At 37.3% G+C, this 17,551-nt stretch overlaps 1 protein-coding gene across 5 annotated transcripts in view; it reads right to left on the reverse strand.

Moving 5' to 3' along the window:
• Positions 1–1,896: 1,896 nt before the first annotated feature.
• tep1 (telomerase-associated protein 1) overlaps positions 1,897–17,551 on the reverse strand; it is a 39,064-nt gene continuing 23,409 nt past the window's right edge. The window contains exons 33-58 of one of the 5 annotated variants that reach the window (XR_003595943.1): positions 17,375–17,401; positions 17,064–17,274; positions 16,783–16,903; positions 16,323–16,447; positions 16,135–16,234; positions 15,693–15,848; positions 14,367–14,582; positions 13,951–14,007; positions 13,136–13,271; positions 11,934–12,185; positions 11,115–11,266; positions 10,895–11,002; positions 9,964–10,068; positions 9,440–9,569; positions 9,257–9,342; positions 6,475–6,601; positions 6,263–6,393; positions 5,899–6,023; positions 5,316–5,459; positions 5,104–5,203; positions 4,339–4,422; positions 4,134–4,266; positions 3,861–3,943; positions 3,117–3,221; positions 2,791–2,997; positions 1,897–2,178 (exon numbers count right to left, since the gene is read on the reverse strand). Coding sequence is in view for 3 of the 5 variants with exons in the window: in XM_028020965.1 (XP_027876766.1) it covers positions 2,878–2,997; positions 3,117–3,221; positions 3,861–3,943; positions 4,134–4,266; positions 4,339–4,422; positions 5,104–5,203; positions 5,316–5,459; positions 5,899–6,023; positions 6,263–6,393; positions 6,475–6,601; positions 9,257–9,342; positions 9,440–9,569; positions 9,964–10,068; positions 10,895–11,002; positions 11,115–11,266; positions 11,934–12,185; positions 13,136–13,271; positions 13,951–14,007; positions 14,367–14,582; positions 15,693–15,848; positions 16,135–16,234; positions 16,323–16,447; positions 16,783–16,903; positions 17,064–17,274; positions 17,375–17,401 (3,134 nt within the window). In the remaining 2 variants the exon portion in view is untranslated. Of the gene's footprint in view, positions 2,998–3,116; positions 3,222–3,860; positions 3,944–4,133; positions 4,267–4,320; positions 4,423–5,101; positions 5,204–5,315; positions 5,460–5,898; positions 6,024–6,262; positions 6,394–6,474; positions 6,602–9,256; positions 9,343–9,439; positions 9,570–9,963; positions 10,069–10,894; positions 11,003–11,114; positions 11,267–11,933; positions 12,186–13,135; positions 13,272–13,950; positions 14,008–14,366; positions 14,583–15,692; positions 15,849–16,134; positions 16,235–16,322; positions 16,448–16,782; positions 16,904–17,063; positions 17,275–17,374; positions 17,402–17,551 lie in introns of those variants that run through there. The other 4 variants (XM_028020965.1, XM_028020966.1, XR_003595944.1 and 1 more) reach the window with 4 other exon arrangements.

Genomic DNA, 17,551 nt, shown 5'->3' on the forward strand with positions numbered 1-17,551 from the left:
GTGAATAAAATAAATCTAAAAAAATATCCAATCTGTGAATTTAAAATAATAAAAATAAATCTAAATTGTCTTCAAAAAGGATTTTTATTTCTGAGTCGGACGTCCTTCAAACTGGAGGATCCCGTTTAGTTTCTCTCACCTGTGGTCCAGGAGAGAGGGGCGTGTCAGTCTCACCTGGAAAAGGTGGTGCTGCGTTTGAGGATGACTCGGAAAACTAAGCGTCGTTCGAAAACTAAATCAATCCACCGATCAGCATTTTATGTATTTTACAGATAAATTTGTAGAACAAATGAATAAATAATAAAGGAACGGGGATTAAAAAAAATAAACAACTTTAGTCTTTAGAAAACTGCAGTAAAACTTTACATTTTGAAATGCTGAACTGTGAAAATTAAATTCCAGTCGTTAAAAACAGAACCCAAGGACAACATAAAAATATAAAATATCCAACACTAGAAAATATTCTTTGACTCTGAGACACATTAAGTAAAACAAAGCATTCCCTTAGCAAAAAGTATTTTATTCCAGTGTGCTTATTTTACACTGAAAATGAGGCAATGTACTTAAAGTTTACTGTTTATGGGTTATATTTACTTAGCAGCATAGTGAAGTATACTTGGCTCACGGGAAAGCATCAAGATAATTCAGTATATAATAGTTTGCTGCAAGCAATTTGCTAAACATGCTTAAAAGTATGCTTTTAACAATTAAGTAAAATACCAAAAATACTATATTTCAGTTATAACAATTCATAAAAGTGTATTTTAAGTATGCTTAAACTAAATTGGGACTTGTGGGATACAATAGATGTTAATTAAAATATGAACCACAAGTATATACCTAGTACGCTAGAGGTACTTGCATCAGAACGTGAGATTTTACTGCCTGGTCTTATTACTGTACTTCAGCGCCTCCAGTGGTAGAAACGAGTACTACAAAAACAAAGAAAAGACGAGCCTCAAAATTCAGCCTCCTCCAATTTAAATCTCAAAGAACTTTGATTTTTTTAAAACTCTTCAGGCAAAGTAAATTTAAGCAGACTTAATATATCACACCAATGTTGTGGTTTGCTCTTCTTTAAGGGTAATCTGAAGAAAACGAGAAATCTTAGATTTAAAAAAATTTTTTTTTACAATAGCCAAAAACAAAAAAGTCTTTAGATTTGTAAATGTCTTTATAAATAAAGTATTTTCTTTTCTTTTAACACGATGCATCAAGACAGATTGTCAAAGATAAAAACACTTTCAATTATCCTGCATCTTCGATATTCTAAAATGTATTTTAGGATATTTTGCATTTCTTATAAATTAAAAACAACAAATGTGTTAATTTCTCTGCTGCAACTTTATTACTTTTACAATGAATCACCATCTCCAAAGTAATCCACTCACCTTTTCAACTGAACAGGATTAAAACATTTATAGGATCTGTTTATAGTTCACTAAAGATAACCAGATATTACCATCTACAACTTCAACTATTTTATAAAATATTATGGCTTAGGGTTGAACAAAAATGAGCCTTACCTTAAAAATAAATCATGTTTACTGTAAATGTTTTATAAATAAGAACTGCACAGGTAACACAGGTGAAAAAATAATGTACCCGAGTATATTTTAATTATTTCTAATTTATCAACTGGTGTATTTTTCAAGATGATATTCAAAATGTGAAATACATTTTTAAAACCTGCTTCTAATATTTAGTTTTAAACTACATTTTTGACACACTCTTAAAAAAATATTTTCTAAAATATACATAAATTAAATATATTACTAAAATTGTACTTTGGATTATCTCCTTAAAAATACTTTATATGTTAAATATTTAACATGTTAAATTTCAATATATAGAATTTGTTAAAAATAAGAAAATATGAGACTTAATGCAAGAAAAGAGGAACAAAGGTTTAATTAATATCTTTTTTTCCCCATTTATTGAAGATAAATCAAATAAATGCGATCAGGCACAATATAAAGCCACGGATTCCCAGCCTTGCAAACACAGAACAACACAAGAAGTTATGCTTGCTCATTTGCAATAAGTATTCAGGTATTGCACGTTGTAAAACAAAAACAAATCTTTGGTAATCACACTGGTTAATTATTACCGTTTAATTTTAGCAGCAAGTGCTGGGCGATAATCTCCCATTTTGTTTCTACCAAATCCAATTTTAATCTTTTGTTACTTTTTTTTCTAAAAATGAAACTATAAATGATAGAAAATACTTTAAAAAGTATTTTTTCTATTTAAATTATTCCTTCTGTGCGTTGTACGACGGCGTATTAGGGCCAAGCTATGAGTTTAATTCTTGTTTAGCTACAAAAATAGTCATAATAAAGCAGAATAAAGACAATTTTACCAGAAAAAAAAGGTTACAACAAAAAAGTTATTTTAATGAAAAGAATCATCAAGATCCAACATGAGAAGCTCACTTTGTTTTTTCTTCAAAATAAACTCAGTCGTTCGCACGATCTGCTCAAATCCTTCTGCTGAAATAATTTGATGCTAATGTATTAACAGATAAAGTATTTCCTTATTTGTAAAACTGAAAAAGTATAAATTCACAAGATGCTCAATATTCTTAATTTATTTTTCATGTAAGAGTTGTTATAATAATTGCGACTTTATTCTGGTAACATTAACGCTCCTATTTTATTATAGTACAACTTTATTCTCATATTAATACGACTATTCTTGTCATATTAGGACTTTTTTCTCATAATTAACTAATTTAAAAAACTTAGCGTGGCCCTAATATTTTGCCGTAGAGGGCATGGTGAAAAAAACCCCAGATTGTCTAGAAATTAAATCTTCTAACATAAAAATTTCCAATAATCAATAAACTTGATTAATCGCCCAGCCCTACTAGCAGATTTAATCTTTCCAGGAGAGGAAGTAAATCTTCCCCCGTCCGTCAGCACAGACCAGCTCACTGGGCTTTCCTGGGTTCAGCTCCAAAAACAGAACCGGGCCTCCACACACAAACATTCCCACCTGAAACACAATCAGAGCACAGATTATTTACTGAAAACAGAGGATTAAATCCAGCAAAACAGATGGATCAGTGTGTTTTTCAGGAAGGAGCAGGTTTGACCCTAAAGGTCGCGGCTCGCCTGTTTTTTGGTGTTTCTGTCCCAAAGCTTCAGCGTTCGGTCGTAGGAGGTCGAGATGATGACGCTGTCGGTGAGTTTCAGGTGAGTGATCCTGTCCAGATGCGCCTGAGGACAAATCACCACCATAATCATCATCATCATTAGGATGAAGAAGGTTATTAATTATTAATCTCAATCAAGACCAATTACAAAAACTTGCAGGGACACATAAAATTACTTTAAAATTATTCAACTCCCTTCCTGCAAATTAAGTTTATTCATAAAAGGCGTATTAGGGCCATTGTAGATAAAATAAGAAATTAATTAATTTTGGCCAAAAAGCTCAGAAATTTAGATATTAATCTCAGAAGATTTCTGGAAAAAAACGTGAAAATTTCGTAGGTAGAAAAGTCGACAGTTTTTGACTTTTGGAAAAAGTCAAATATTTAAAATTTTTCAAACCTGAAATTCTCAAGATTTTTTCTAGAAAATCTCCGTGAATAAACAAAAAAATTCTCAGTTTTTTATCTTGCAAATATTCAACTTGTGGAGATGAAAAATTTCTGCGTTTCTTGTACATTTGCTTAGTTCTGCCATATTTTGCCTAAAACGCCTCCGTGCTGCCCTCTGGTGTTGAAAGGTGGGTACTGCAGGTGAATTCTCCTAATGTTTACAATATAAAACTGTAAAATGTGTAGCAGTCATGGTATCTGGCCTGTGGTGAAGGTAGTTTTGGATCAGATGTGATTTTGGAGAGGATCTCACAGGTTTTCTGTCGCTCCAGGAGGAAACATCTGGATGCTGATTGAACCACATGTTTCCTTCTTCATCTCCACACACCACAAACTCTGAAACACAGAAATATCACATTAAAACTGCTGAAATAGTTATTTTCTTAAAATACAGGAAAACACAGTTATAACTAATCTCACTGCTGAACCATGTCAGCCATGTTTTTGGATTTGGTGTATTATTCTGACTGAATTAAATTTGTTACTGTTATAAACCCAAGTTTTTAATATTTTATGTTTTTGGTACCTTTATCCACAGTCATGGCAGTTATCAGGCTTCCCTTTTCCTGCTCTTCCTTCTTCTCTTCCTCCTTTTCTTTGTCTTTCTCTTCCTCCTTCTCTTTGTCCTCGTCTTCCTCCCTCTCTTCCTCCTTGTCTTCCTCTTCCTCCTCCTCCTCCTCCTCCTCCTCCTCCTCCTCCTCCTCCTCCTCCTCCTCCTCCTCCTCCTCCTCCTCCTCCTCCTCCTCCTCGTTGCTGAACTTCATGCTCATAGAGCAAAAACATGAGTGTAGAGTAGTTTCTGGGCCCAAACCGAACTGAAATCAAATCAAAGAAAAATGAAATAAAACTCTTGCTACATCCATAATTCAAGTCAGAATATTATTTCTTTTTTGTTTTGCTTTTTGCAGAGACATTTTTTTTTTAATTAAATCACTGAAAATCTATTAACTTTTCAATTAAGTTCAAATATACTGAAATGAATGTGCAGATCGCGACCCAAACATCTTTAAACTAGGCAACAAATGTTGCTGGACAATAAATTGTTGTAGAAATTATTGCGATAATATTGTTATTTTGTGACAATTTTCAACTAATATAGTAGTAATGGCATAATAATGCAAGAACACATTCTCAGACTTTAATTCTCAAGAACAGTTGACTCTGGAACCGGAAGACATTTTAAATATCCAAAATAAACAAAACAACAGAAACAACAAATAAAATGAATTATCAAGTTTCTGTAAACAAAATTATCCTTAAAAAGAACTAGTTAAGATCAAAACACCACACTCAAGACTTTTATTTTTCAGTTTTTGGTAGAAAGAGTAAAACAACAAATCATCCAAAGTTTGCTTTAATTTATCATGTGATTAATTGATTTGTTGCTTATTCTGACAGGATTAGTTTAAACTTATTCTGTTGGTGATTTGTCCTTTTAACTGATGCTGCTGTTCGATGTAGTTTTTATTATTGCACAGTGTATTAAAGAAACTCACAAAAAAGCCCAGATTAATTTCTCCGTCGCCTCTACCAGTCAGCCACACACTTTTCTCATCATTACGAACGACACTCAGAATATCGACGCTTTGAGTCCAGCTGAAAACAACAGACATACACAACAAAGATGCACATAAAAAAAGATAATTATCTGCATCACTAAAGTTTAATTCTTCATTTCGGATCAGCAATTGAGAAAACAAAAAGTTACTTTAAGTTTTGTTGGTTCCAGCTGTCGAGCTCGTCTTTGGCCACGTGGCAGAGCATCCCTTGGTAGGTGACGCCAACCAGCAGCGAGCAGTAAAACAGGCGAACCATCGGGTTTCTCACTTTGTAGCTCCTCGCCTTCACCAGGCTACAAGCAGCAGAAGAAATACAAACTTTTTACAGACATTGATTAACATTTACTGCTTGGTTTAAACACACCAACTCACCACATCATCAATATAGGACTTTTATTGATTACTTTGGTCAGAATAGTTTTCTGACAAAATTATTCGATTCAGCGACAAATTCTGCAGCACATCTACATGTTAAGGTTGTCAAAGTCAAGCTAGCATAACTGAGCTGCTTCCTTATCTTCCAAAATGATCAAATAAATAATTAACCATTTTAATTTTGAATGATGAATCTTTATAGGATCATGAAGAAAACTTGTTCACTTCATTCCTGGCTGCTACATCTCGTTGCTTGTACTTGTGACAGTGCAATGACAATAAAGTTGAATTCTATTCTATTCTATTCTAGAAGGAGCTTTCACACTGATTTATTATTATTTTTAAAATATTTTTTACCTGACTTTGGTGCGTTGTTGGTTCCACACCAGCTTCCACACATCAACAACCATGATGTTCATGTAGGAGACGGCAAACTGGCTATCAGGCATCCAACAGGCAGCCGTGATCGGTCCGTCCAACACCTGGAACCGAAACAGATGCAATCACAGAAAGAAGACCATGAAATAAAAGGCTGCACAAAATTCATAAATATACAAATTCATAAATATTCATATTCAAGTGAATTAAAGTTTGAGGACTCTACAAACGTCCTGGTGTGTTGTTTTCCTGACTCTCCTGGAAAACAGGAGAGTCAGGAAATTGAAATTGGATTCAATTTCTATCCTGCAAGAACCAACATAAACACCTGGACTGGATTTACCTGCTTGTGGTCAACCACAGCGTTCTGCTTCCACAGCTCCAGCAGACCCGACTCGTAGCCAACAAGCATAAAGTCGGCAGTCTGAGAGAAGCACAGCGCTGAGATGGGGCCTTTCAGGTACGCAGAAGTGTCTGTGCACAAGTGATGGAAAATGTTTGCCAACTACCAGAGTGATTGTTCAAATCCAGCACCTGCACGGTGAAGAGATGTACCAGTTCTCCAGGCCCAGCATCTCAGGGAACCGTCTTCAGACACGGTGAGGAATTCTGGGACTTCTCCTTTCTGGGCGACGCCGTGAACGGCGCCGCTGTGACCCAGGAAGGTGCTGAAGTGTTCAACCTGGAAAACGGAGCAGCACTAAACCTGAGAAAATGTTTGAAGCTGGAGAGCAGCTCCGAAACGGACGGATCAATTCAAAAGTATCGATAATATTGATACCAACGCGATAAGATCAATACTTTAGTTTCAGTTTCCGTCTAAACATTTTATTTTGTTTTTGTATCGTAGCTTCTCAACGCCACCTCAGGTTGGACAATATGGCTGAAAAACTATCACAATATAAGTGTTTCTGATTAAACACTGATTAGTTTTTTGTTATAAATATCTGTTTTATTTTGTTATTTTTAAGCCACTGAAATAAAAATGAGGCACAGAGGCGAAAGTTTAAACTGTGGTCCCGGTTGGCCGGAGCGTTAGTGATTAAAGAAGCAGCGCTAACCTCAACATATCACGCATCATGCTGGTTTAGTCTTATTTTATTATTATTAGTAGTATTATTTCTCTATTTATCAAATGCTTTGTCCACTTAGTCAGCCAGAGTTGATGCGTGTGAAGATCTGAGAAACTCGTCCCTTAAAACTCCAGCAACCAAAACAGTTTCTGTGGCGCTTATTAAAAAATTAACAGACACAAAATGGAAGAGCTACTAATACATTAAGTTCAATTAAATCTCCCGTTTGTTGTGCTTCTCTGTGCGAAGTGCAGCAGCGGATTTAACTGATCATGCAGGGCCGGTCCAAGGCTGTATGAGGCCTGGAGCAGAATTTGACTTAAGGGCCCCCCTTGCTGCTAAAAACATCAGCACCTCTAACAGCTTCAAGGATGGTCTTTTTGAACCTTTGTTGTTTAGTATATTACAATTAATGATTGTGTTCTTTTATTTTATTTGCGTATGTTTTATTTAACAATGGGATTTGTGCATATGGTTTTGTCGTAAAAAATTATATTTTAATTTCAATTTTATTTTGAATGAAATTAAAAAAAGGGAAAAAAAAAAAACAGCTTCTGTGTTAGATTTAATCTGGGAGAGGAGGAGGAGTTTAATTGGCCAACCTAAAAACAATAAGTTATAAATGCAGTTTACTAATTTGTATTTGTGAACAAACACAGCTCAAACTCAAAGATTAAACTCACAGCCTCAGATTGTTGCTATGGTAACAAAACAATTTAACTATGAACATTGTCCTTTAGGAGCTTTGATAATCTCAGTAAACAATTTTTACTTTTATATATCTGTGGTTTGTGTTAAAATATTAGCATTTATGGGCCCCTGAAGCCCTGGGGGGCCTTATGAAGCTGCTGACGTAATTTGGATTAAACAGAAGTGCAAATAATTGATATTCATTATAATTATATTTTTTAATTTGTTGGTTTTAAGATTCTATAGTTGTGGATTTAAATAGCGTTTCACTGGCGATGTCTTCCAGTAACATATAAATACCCAGTAATATTTTTAAATTTTCTGCCTACTTAATATCTTTTAATACAAAAACACAGTGGACAACCGGTGGACAACCGGTGGACCGCCGGTGGACAACCGATGGACAACCGATGGACAACCGATGGACAACCGGTGGACCGCCGGTGGACAACCGATGGACCGCCGGTGGACCGCCGGTGGACAACCGATGGACAACCGATGGACCGCCAGTGGACAACCGATGGACAACCGATGGACCGCCAGTGGACAACCGATGGACAACCGATGGACCGCCAGTGGACAACCGATGGACCGCCGGTGGACAACCGATGGACAACCGATGGACCGCCAGTGGACAACCGATGGACCGCCGGTGGACCGCCGGTGGACAACCGATGGACCGCCGGTGGACAACCGATGGACCGCCGGTGGACCGCCAGTGGACAACCGATGGACAACCGATGGACCGCCGGTGGACAACCAATGGACCGCCAGTGGACAACCGATGGACCGCCGGTGGACAACCGATGGACAACCGATGGACCGCCGGTGGACAACCGATGGACAACCGATGGACCGCCAGTGGACAACCGATGGACAACCGATGGACCGCCAGTGGACAACCGATGGACAACCGATGGACAACCGGTGGACCGCCGGTGGACAACCGATGGACCGCCAGTGGACAACCGATGGACCGCCAGTGGACAACCGATGGACAACCGATGGACCGCCGGTGGACAACCAATGGACAACCGATGGACCGCCAGTGGACAACCGATGGACAACCGATGGACCGCCAGTGGACAACCGATGGACAACCGATGGACAACCGGTGGACCGCCGGTGGACAACCGATGGACCGCCGGTGGACAACCGATGGACCGCCAGTGGACCGCCGGTGGAATGCCGGTGGACAACCGGTGGACCGCCGGTGGACAACCGATGGACAACCGATGGACCGCCAGTGGACAACCGATGGACAACCGATGGACCGCCAGTGGACAACCGATGGACCGCCGGTGGACCGCCGGTGGAATGCCGGTGGACAACCGGTGGACCGCCGGTGGACAACCGATGGACAACCGATGGACCGCCAGTGGAACGCCTCGACCACCAATTTTTTACCAAATTTCCTGTGTGGAAACGCTGGATGCTGGTCGTGTATTTACATGAATTCGGGTCAATATAAAAACATCCAGCATCGCACATGTCTAAGTGTTGCACATAAAACATATTTGGACATTAGAAGTTTAATTTAATGAAGTGGGCGGGTTTTATCTGCTGTGAAATACCTCCAGAGGTTTCCAGAGCTGCACTGTGCCGTCGTCTGAAGCTGTGAAAACAGTCAGTTCTTCTGGTTTTGTTTCCTTCTCCTTGTCTAGAGACGAAATTTCAGAAAAAGTTAAAAAATATTGGCACCAAATTTGACTGAATATGATTAAGAACAAACGAGGAGTCTAGAAGAGTTTCAGCACCAGCGTTTGGGAGCAGAGAGCAGTGGTTTATACGTTGCTTGTGGGCGGAAATGTGGCAGATTTCAGTGTTTTTCTCCCAATCCCAAACATGCAGGGATCCCTCTGAAGAGCCGGCGATCACATGCCGACCCTGCACACAGAAACAGCAACACCTGTAAGACAAACTTAACAAAATAACAGAAGCAAAAGGCAAAAATTATCGACCTCGCTTTAATTTTTCGGCTTTATTGTTTCTTCCTGCCTTTTTCCCGTTTTATTGACGACAGTGGGTGAAGAAAGGCTAAGCTCTGGTGCAACAGTTCACCTGTTCCTTCCTCATGGCAGAATGTGCTTCCATTATTATGTCATTACCATTAGATCAGTATAAAATGGTCTTCAAACAATATTATCGTTTATGGCAATAATTTTTCAGACAATTAATCGCTCAGCAAAATTTGTTATCGGCCTGAGAAGCAATAAGGCATGTACTGTATATGCTTCATCCACACGCCAAATTATAAACTCTGAGTTTAAAATTTGCTCACCAGGCAGCAGACGGAGGTCAGCGGATTCCTCCAGGAGATTTCTTTGAGATGCGAACCGGCTTCCAGGTCCCAAAAACAAAGCCTCCCGTCATTTGATGAGCTTATCTAGAAGAAAACACAAGAAGCCAAGAGAAAATACTAAATGTAAGGAGATTTTTTAATAACCAGTTCAGAATATTGGAGAGATATAATCAGTGTAATCAGAGTCGGGCAGCAAATAGTTACAACTACTTGAGTAACTTTTGAAAAAATATATATATATATTATTAGGGAGTATTTTTACAATGCCGAGTAATTTTTTATATGAAGTGTCTCCACTCTTGAGTAAAATTTCTGTATTTTCTACCCACTGAAAGAAAAACAAACATGTTTTAACCAAAAGTTTGACAGAGATATTTCTACAAATAACTTTGTTGCTGTTTGTTTTTCTTTTCCAGAGAAAGTACTACTAGTTCATTGCTTCTGCGTTTTTCTGTCTTCCAAATGTTTGTTGTCTAAATAATCATGCTGAGTTTTTCTTTTAAGGGGTTTCCTGTTTTTAAGCTCGCAGTTGGCGGTACGATGGCGTGTTAGTAGAAAGAAGAAAAAACAAATTTCTGCCAAAAGAAATTGCAGAAATGTCCTTGTTTTTTCACGAAAAGTTTGAATAGACAAAGATTTGCTTGAAAAAACATCTCAGAAATGTTCTAGAAAAAAAAAGTTTTAAAAGTCAAAAATGATCAACTTTTCAAACAAAGAAGTTTTTGAAAACTAAGTTGTTGTTTTTTAGAAAATGTTCAAATATTCAAACTCAGTATTTTCTTTTTTTACTACTCTTTCTTTTTCGTCTGTCTGCAACAAGCCGTCGTACGACAGATACAGAATTTTGCCAGACAGTTTTCCAGACAGAGTCAGAAGGGGAATAGTTCATTTGGAGCGGAGGTGAACTCACAGCGCAGTCGGGAGTCCAGGCGCAGCCGGTGATCCAATCTCTGTGAGCGTTGGGGAGCGATTTCAGCCGAGCTGCTTGATTTGGGTCGGCGCTCCAAACCATCAAAGCCTGAAAACAAACCCAGGTACCATCAGAGCACAAATACTGCTTTGAAACTGAACATTGGACATAATAATGTGTGAATTAAAGGTCGGCTGACTAAACGAGCTGAAGGGGTCACCTGATCTTTTCCACCTGACAGCAGCCGCGACCCGTCGGGACTGAACGCCAAGCAGGTGATTCCTCCCTGGTGGCCGCGCAGCAAAGCCTTCGCCTTCAGTTTGGAGGCGTCGGTCAGATCCTTCAGAGGCGTCAGCGCGATGCTGAAATCATCTGTTTCAGGTGGAAACAGTGAAATTATATATATATGGGCGCACCGATTGTAGTTTTCTGGCCGATAAAGATCTGTTGATTCTTGCTTTGGTCTATGACATTCTTTTTTTAATCTGAAATGTCGCCAAGTACAGTATGAAAGTCGGTTAGTTGGTAGCAGAGTTGTTAACTGCAAACGTGCAGACATGACCTGATGCTGGTCAAACTCTCAAAATTAAGGAAATCGGTGCCGATAAATCGGCCATCGGTTCAACTAATTATAATAACTATCTCGTATATCTCGTTGAAAAGTTACTTGTAAGTTAGTTTGGTCTAATTTCAAGTGTACTAAAATATCTGAACTGGAAACTAAACCATAATTACCTGGTAAGATTTTGTGTTTTTGCAGTGAAACGACCCTTTAATTTAGCGCTTAATCAAATATGTGTTTAAATAAAATTTATTCATTTAAGAAAAGTAATTTGAGGCCCAGTTGAACTTTTTTTCCTTTGTTTTTGTTTCAACTTTTCATGTCTCCCCCAAAGCCATGAAGCCCTGAGCAGCCGCCATAATCGCCTAGATCAGACTCACAGGAACCAAACAGGCATTTTTTCACTGATATTAACTGATTTTAAGTAGAAATCACTCATAACTCATATGAAACTTAAAGTGTAACTGTGGGTTTTACCTGAAGCTGAAGCCAGAACCGTCAAGTTCTGCCTCATCGCCAGGATGCTGCCGGTTTGCATCCCGATCGTCCTCAGGTGTTTCAGGCCTTCAACAACTCCCTCCTCTCCTTCGATTTTCCTCCACAGCCTCAAATGTTTGTCGCTTCCTCCAGAAACCAGCAGCTCCGGCCCGCTCCGCTCCGGGTCCTCGGGAACCCACAGCAGGCAGTTCACGGACACCCCGAGATCCGTGGAGGCCCAAATCTTTTCACCTGCAACGACGACAAAGAGTCGTTACAAAGTCAATTTCATCAATTTATGCTGAAGTTACACAACGTGATCCATACTGATGAATTATTTAAATCACTCATCTTTATTTTTTATTAAAACTAAGTTTTACTTTCTTTTAAACAGTTTTAAGAGATTGTTTTACAGCAACTTTCTTTTTTACAAATTACTCTTGAAAATAATTTTAAATAATTTTCAGAAATTTAATTGTACAAATCAAGTTTTGCTTTCATATTAACAACTTTAAAATGTAATTTCAGAGAATGCTAAAATGTTCTTTTTCTAAAAACTGTACACTTTAGGTTCGTTTTAAATTACTTTATTCTACAAACTGTCATTTTACAGTGTGCTGTCAATATCCTTCTTAGGAATTGGACACTTAATGTTTATTTATTTTTTTTACAATTTTCAGAAATGTAATTCTAAATTACACAATTACACAAAATTCACTTACATAAATACAATTTGTTATTATATGAAAATCGTTTTTTATAAATTGGCAAAAACATTTTTCTTTTTTGTTTTCACTGTTTATTTTACCTAATTTTCAGAAATGTGATTCTGCAAAGTTTCAAATAAAAAGGTCATTTTACAGTTTCCCATCGAGATATTTGTTAAAATTGACATTTATTTTAATATTTTTCAATAATTTAATTCTACAAACCACATTTCACTTACATTTAAACAGTTAAATCATTTTACAGTATGCTATCGAGTTATTTTTGACAATCAACGTTTACTTTAAATACTTTTCAGAGATTTAATTGTATAAACCAAGTTTTATTTTCACATAAACGGTTTTAACGGGACATTTTACCAGGCAGTATCAAGATCTAATCTGATTTAGTTAAAACAAGTCATGTTTTCAAATTAAAAATCACATTTTCTCTCCTCTTAGATAAACCATTTGCTCGTCTGTTAAATTAAAGCTCACCTGAATCAGTCCTGAAGAGTTTGATGCCGTCGCCGTGGTAACCCACAGCAGCGTAGTCGCCGCTCACCGCCACGCAGAGCGCGGCCGGATCCGATGTTGCACATTTAGGCTTTTTGTGAGGAGGCTCCAACTCACACTTAAAATAAAAACAACAACAACAATTTGAAAAGAACGAAGATAAAACTTCTGTTTTGAAACGCTAAAACATAACAAAACGACTTTATCCTTAATCCAAACACTAAATGGATCAAGTCTGCAAACACAACACAGCTTTAAAACTTTAGCTATAAAGGATTAGAGATAAGTAATGTTTTTAACTATATATTTAAAAAAAGATGTTTTAGTCATTTTTTCTGTTTTTTTCATAGAACATTTGCACTGAACTTCCACAGAATGACACTAAAAGTAAAAGTTATATTCTTTAGATTTATTTGTCTTGTAATCAGTTTGGACACTAAATGTGTTTTTTTTAAATAGCTATATCAACATCCTATATAATAAACTGTTTTTACTATCTTTTGGTGAAGGTTCTCAAGTTTTCAAAAATAACAAATTTTCTCAAGTAAATATTTATTAAAAATGAGTTTTTTTTCTTCCAAAAGCAACATAAACATAAGCAACATCTGCTTGCTTTATTTAACTGGATTGAGGAAGAAATTGGCTTCTTTTAATTGATAAAATTGCAGACTTCTGATCTAGTTTTAATCTTCAATTTGGGATGTTTGTAAAAGGCATTCAAATATAATACAGTAGTTATAACTTCAAATTAATTTAATGCCCAGAAAAACATTATTTATGTAAAAATATTAACTTACTTCATCACTTTTTAAAGCAGCGACTGAGCGACCAAGTCCTCCTGACCAGAGGTGGAGCTGTTTCACAAACGAAGAGAGAAAATCATTAATGTTTTAATGTATGACGGAGTATTAGGGCCACTAAGAAAAAATAAAATTATGAGAATAAACATGTACAAGAATAAATTCATAATATTGTAATAAGTTGTATGAGAGTAGTGATAATATTACGAGAAAAAAGTCTAAATAATACAAAAGTAAAGTCATAATAATATGAGAATATATAATATTTTGAAAATAAAGTCAAAATATTCTGACTTTATTCTCGTAATTTTATTTTTTATTTTCTTAGTGTGGCCATAATACTCCGTCACATCATTGCGGTTTTAAAATTTCGCGTTCATCTTATGGCAGCAAATTGAACCTGATTGCCTCACGTTGTGATCGGAGCCGGCGCTCAGCAGCATGGCGCCGTCCTCCAGGAAGGCGAGCGTCTCCGCGGCGCCGCTGTGAGCCTGGAAGACGCCCACGCAGGTGGAGGTGGACACCGACCAGAGCCTCACCTGTCCGGACACGCAGCCGGAGCAGAGCATGGAGGAGGAGGACGGGGAGAAACAGAGGCTGCGCACCGATCGCTGGTGGCCGCACAGCGACTGAGGGAAAAACACAAAATATACCGCTACGTTTTAGTCCGACTTTCTGGTTTATCCTACAATGATAAATATCTAAAACAGATTCACATTTTTTGTGTGTTTGAACAGTTCTTCATTCACTTTTCCTTCAATAAAATTCAAACAATTTTCAAACTTTCCCACAACTACAACTTGGAGATAAAAACAACACAAACCAACTAAAAAAAGTCAGTTTCAATCCAACATTATATTTGATAATTTAGTACTGTAAGCAAAAATATAACCAAATTTTATGTTTTGAAATGTTTGACTCAAACACAGAAAATACCTGACAAATCTGAAAACAAAACACTAATTCGATTAAGAAAATAAATCTAAATAAATCCGGCAACCCAGAAGGAAGGAAGGAAGGAAGGAAAGAAGGAAGGAAGGAAGGAAGGTAGGTGCTCCAATTTAATAAGATTGTCTAACTTTTTAACACCAATTACAAATATCAATAAATAATTGAGTCATTAATAATCATAAATATTCATTACATTGAAATGAATATTCAATTCATTCAACAAGGTTGATGACCTCAACAAGGTTGAGGTCATCAACCTTGTTGAGTTGAATGACCTTCCTGCTCAAATTAAATGTTTAAACACAATTTACAAAATAGTTATGAAACATAAATCTCTAAAAAAATGTTCTTGTTAAGTTTTCTGAAATTTACCAAATACAAATTATTTTGCTAATTTTATCTGAGCTAAAAGAAAAGTTTTAGTCGGATTTAATTTCAGTGAGGAAAAAAAAAACTGAAAATATTTGATTTCAACTATAAATCACGTTTTCCAAATATAGGCTTTTAATCAAACATTAAATTTAATCCTATTGCAAAATAAACAACCCAAGACTTTAAACAAAACAAATCATTTTCAAGGATTTCAAGCACCAGTTCAAATCCTGAATATATTATAAAGGTTCAAGCACCAACACGATTTGATCATTTATACATTTTTAAGCAATTTTCTATTGATTAAAAACATAAAAATGCTGGAAAATTTGAAAATCTCAATATTTACCCATAAAAGATCAAAAACAACTTGGATTTTAAATCATTTGCAGCTCTGCTGTCAATATAAAACTTACAGTTTCTATTTTATTCTGCAGCCAATTCCACACTGTAACGTTTCCATCCCAGCATCCCGCAGCCAGCAGGTGACCCTCTGGGTCAAAGGTCACACAGTTGAAGGGGCTGGTGCTGGACAGAGAGGCTACTTCGTTAGCTTTAGCTGAAGACCAAACCTAAGAAACAGAAAGTTTGAATCAGAAAAAAGGAGAATGTTGGAGACCTGTCTGGAGTCGAACGTGTGAGTAAAAACGTTTTCTGTGTCGACACATTTCAGGTTTTTTTCTTAGAACAAAAAAAACTTTCCCACCTCGGAAAAGTTCACTTTTTAATAGATTTAGTTTGAACCTAAGGCTCTTCTGCCACTCTCAGGATGTTATTTTGAGTTAATTGTTGCTGCCTAAAACCAATAAATAAGCACAGCAGGATATTTGGTTTTAATTAAACGAAGAGAAGACCAACTTTCAGCGTGAGGTCAAGGGACACAGTTGCGAGGTGTTTCCTGTCCGGAGTGATGTCACTCGCCGTTATCGTATTGGTGTGGCCGTCAATCAAAGCCGTCCTGCAGCAACAAGAAATTACTCACAATTTAAGTCACATAAAATAGTAACTATAAATAAATGTTTAAATGGTCTCAGCTCTCCTCCCACCTGCATCCGTTCTGGACGTCCCACACCTCCAGTCTCCCGTCGAAGGAAGTGGAAACGAGCTGCGCGTCGTTCAGGAAGACACAGCTGGAGACGCCGTCGCAGCTGCTCACCAGCGACTTCACTTCCTGTTCACAGGACGGAGGAAATCCTTACAGTTAATCCTCACAAGGAAGAGTTGGGATGACTGTTCTCATAATGTTACGATTTTATTCTCACGATTTTTCTCATAATATCAATCAAGTTTACTTGTAAAGCACATTTCAGCATCGAGGCGCTTTACACAATAAAAACCCCAAAGTACAAAGTTACAAAGGAAACATCACACAGTCAATAACTGAGCCGTGAAATACAAGCATATAAAATAAAGAGACCTGCTCTACAGAAATACTGAAAATACTGTATAAGACTGTATTTTGTGGCAGGATTAATAGCAGAGATAATCTGAATATAATCTCAGTACCTGTCCAGTTTGTGCGTTGACAAAGTGCAGCGTTCCCTGTCCGGTACCAACCACAACCAGCTGTTTGTCCGGACTCAGAATCACACAGGTTGGTTCGGAGGAGAAGGTTGACACCAGCGCACTGAGGTCAAACACAAAAAACTAAATCTTTACAAAAACCTCAATAATAGGTTCTTTAAATAATCTAATAAAAAGTTGCTTGCAGACTTTAGTTTCTAATTATAAGCTAGTTGCACTGAGGTGAAGACGTCTCTAACTGCAACCATAAAAATAAAGTTTACGTCATTTCTGGAGCGTTGCCTTCGCTGCTGTTCAGACACTCGATCACCCGGACTCCGCGTTTCCCCTCCAGGCCTGCAGCCCAGATGTGAGCTGATGTTTCCGGAGGCTCGTTAAGCGCCTGCTGGACGAAAAGCGCCGGGCACATGGAGAGCGTTGAGGTGTGGCGCTTCAGGAAACCGCAACAGTCGTCCAGATGTTTATCCAGGTCAGCTGATGGAAGAAAGGTGACATGAGCGATGAAATGTTTCGGGAACCAAACTTCATATCCCATGGTCAAATTATTTCTAACAGTTTTTCTTAAAAGACTTACAGTGAGGTGTATTTTTGGGCTGTTTATCTAAAGAGAGAGAGAGAAACATTTAAGAGAAAAGACCAATTATCAATCAATAACCAAAGAAAAACAAATCTGATTGTTAAACCTCATTTATAAATCAAATTAAAGGGGATGTATTATGCTTCTTTGAACATAATACATTTACATATTTAC

This window comes from Xiphophorus couchianus, chromosome 6 (genome assembly GCF_001444195.1).
Source record: "Xiphophorus couchianus chromosome 6, X_couchianus-1.0, whole genome shotgun sequence".
In the NCBI taxonomy this organism is placed as follows: Eukaryota; Metazoa; Chordata; class Actinopteri; order Cyprinodontiformes; family Poeciliidae; genus Xiphophorus; species Xiphophorus couchianus.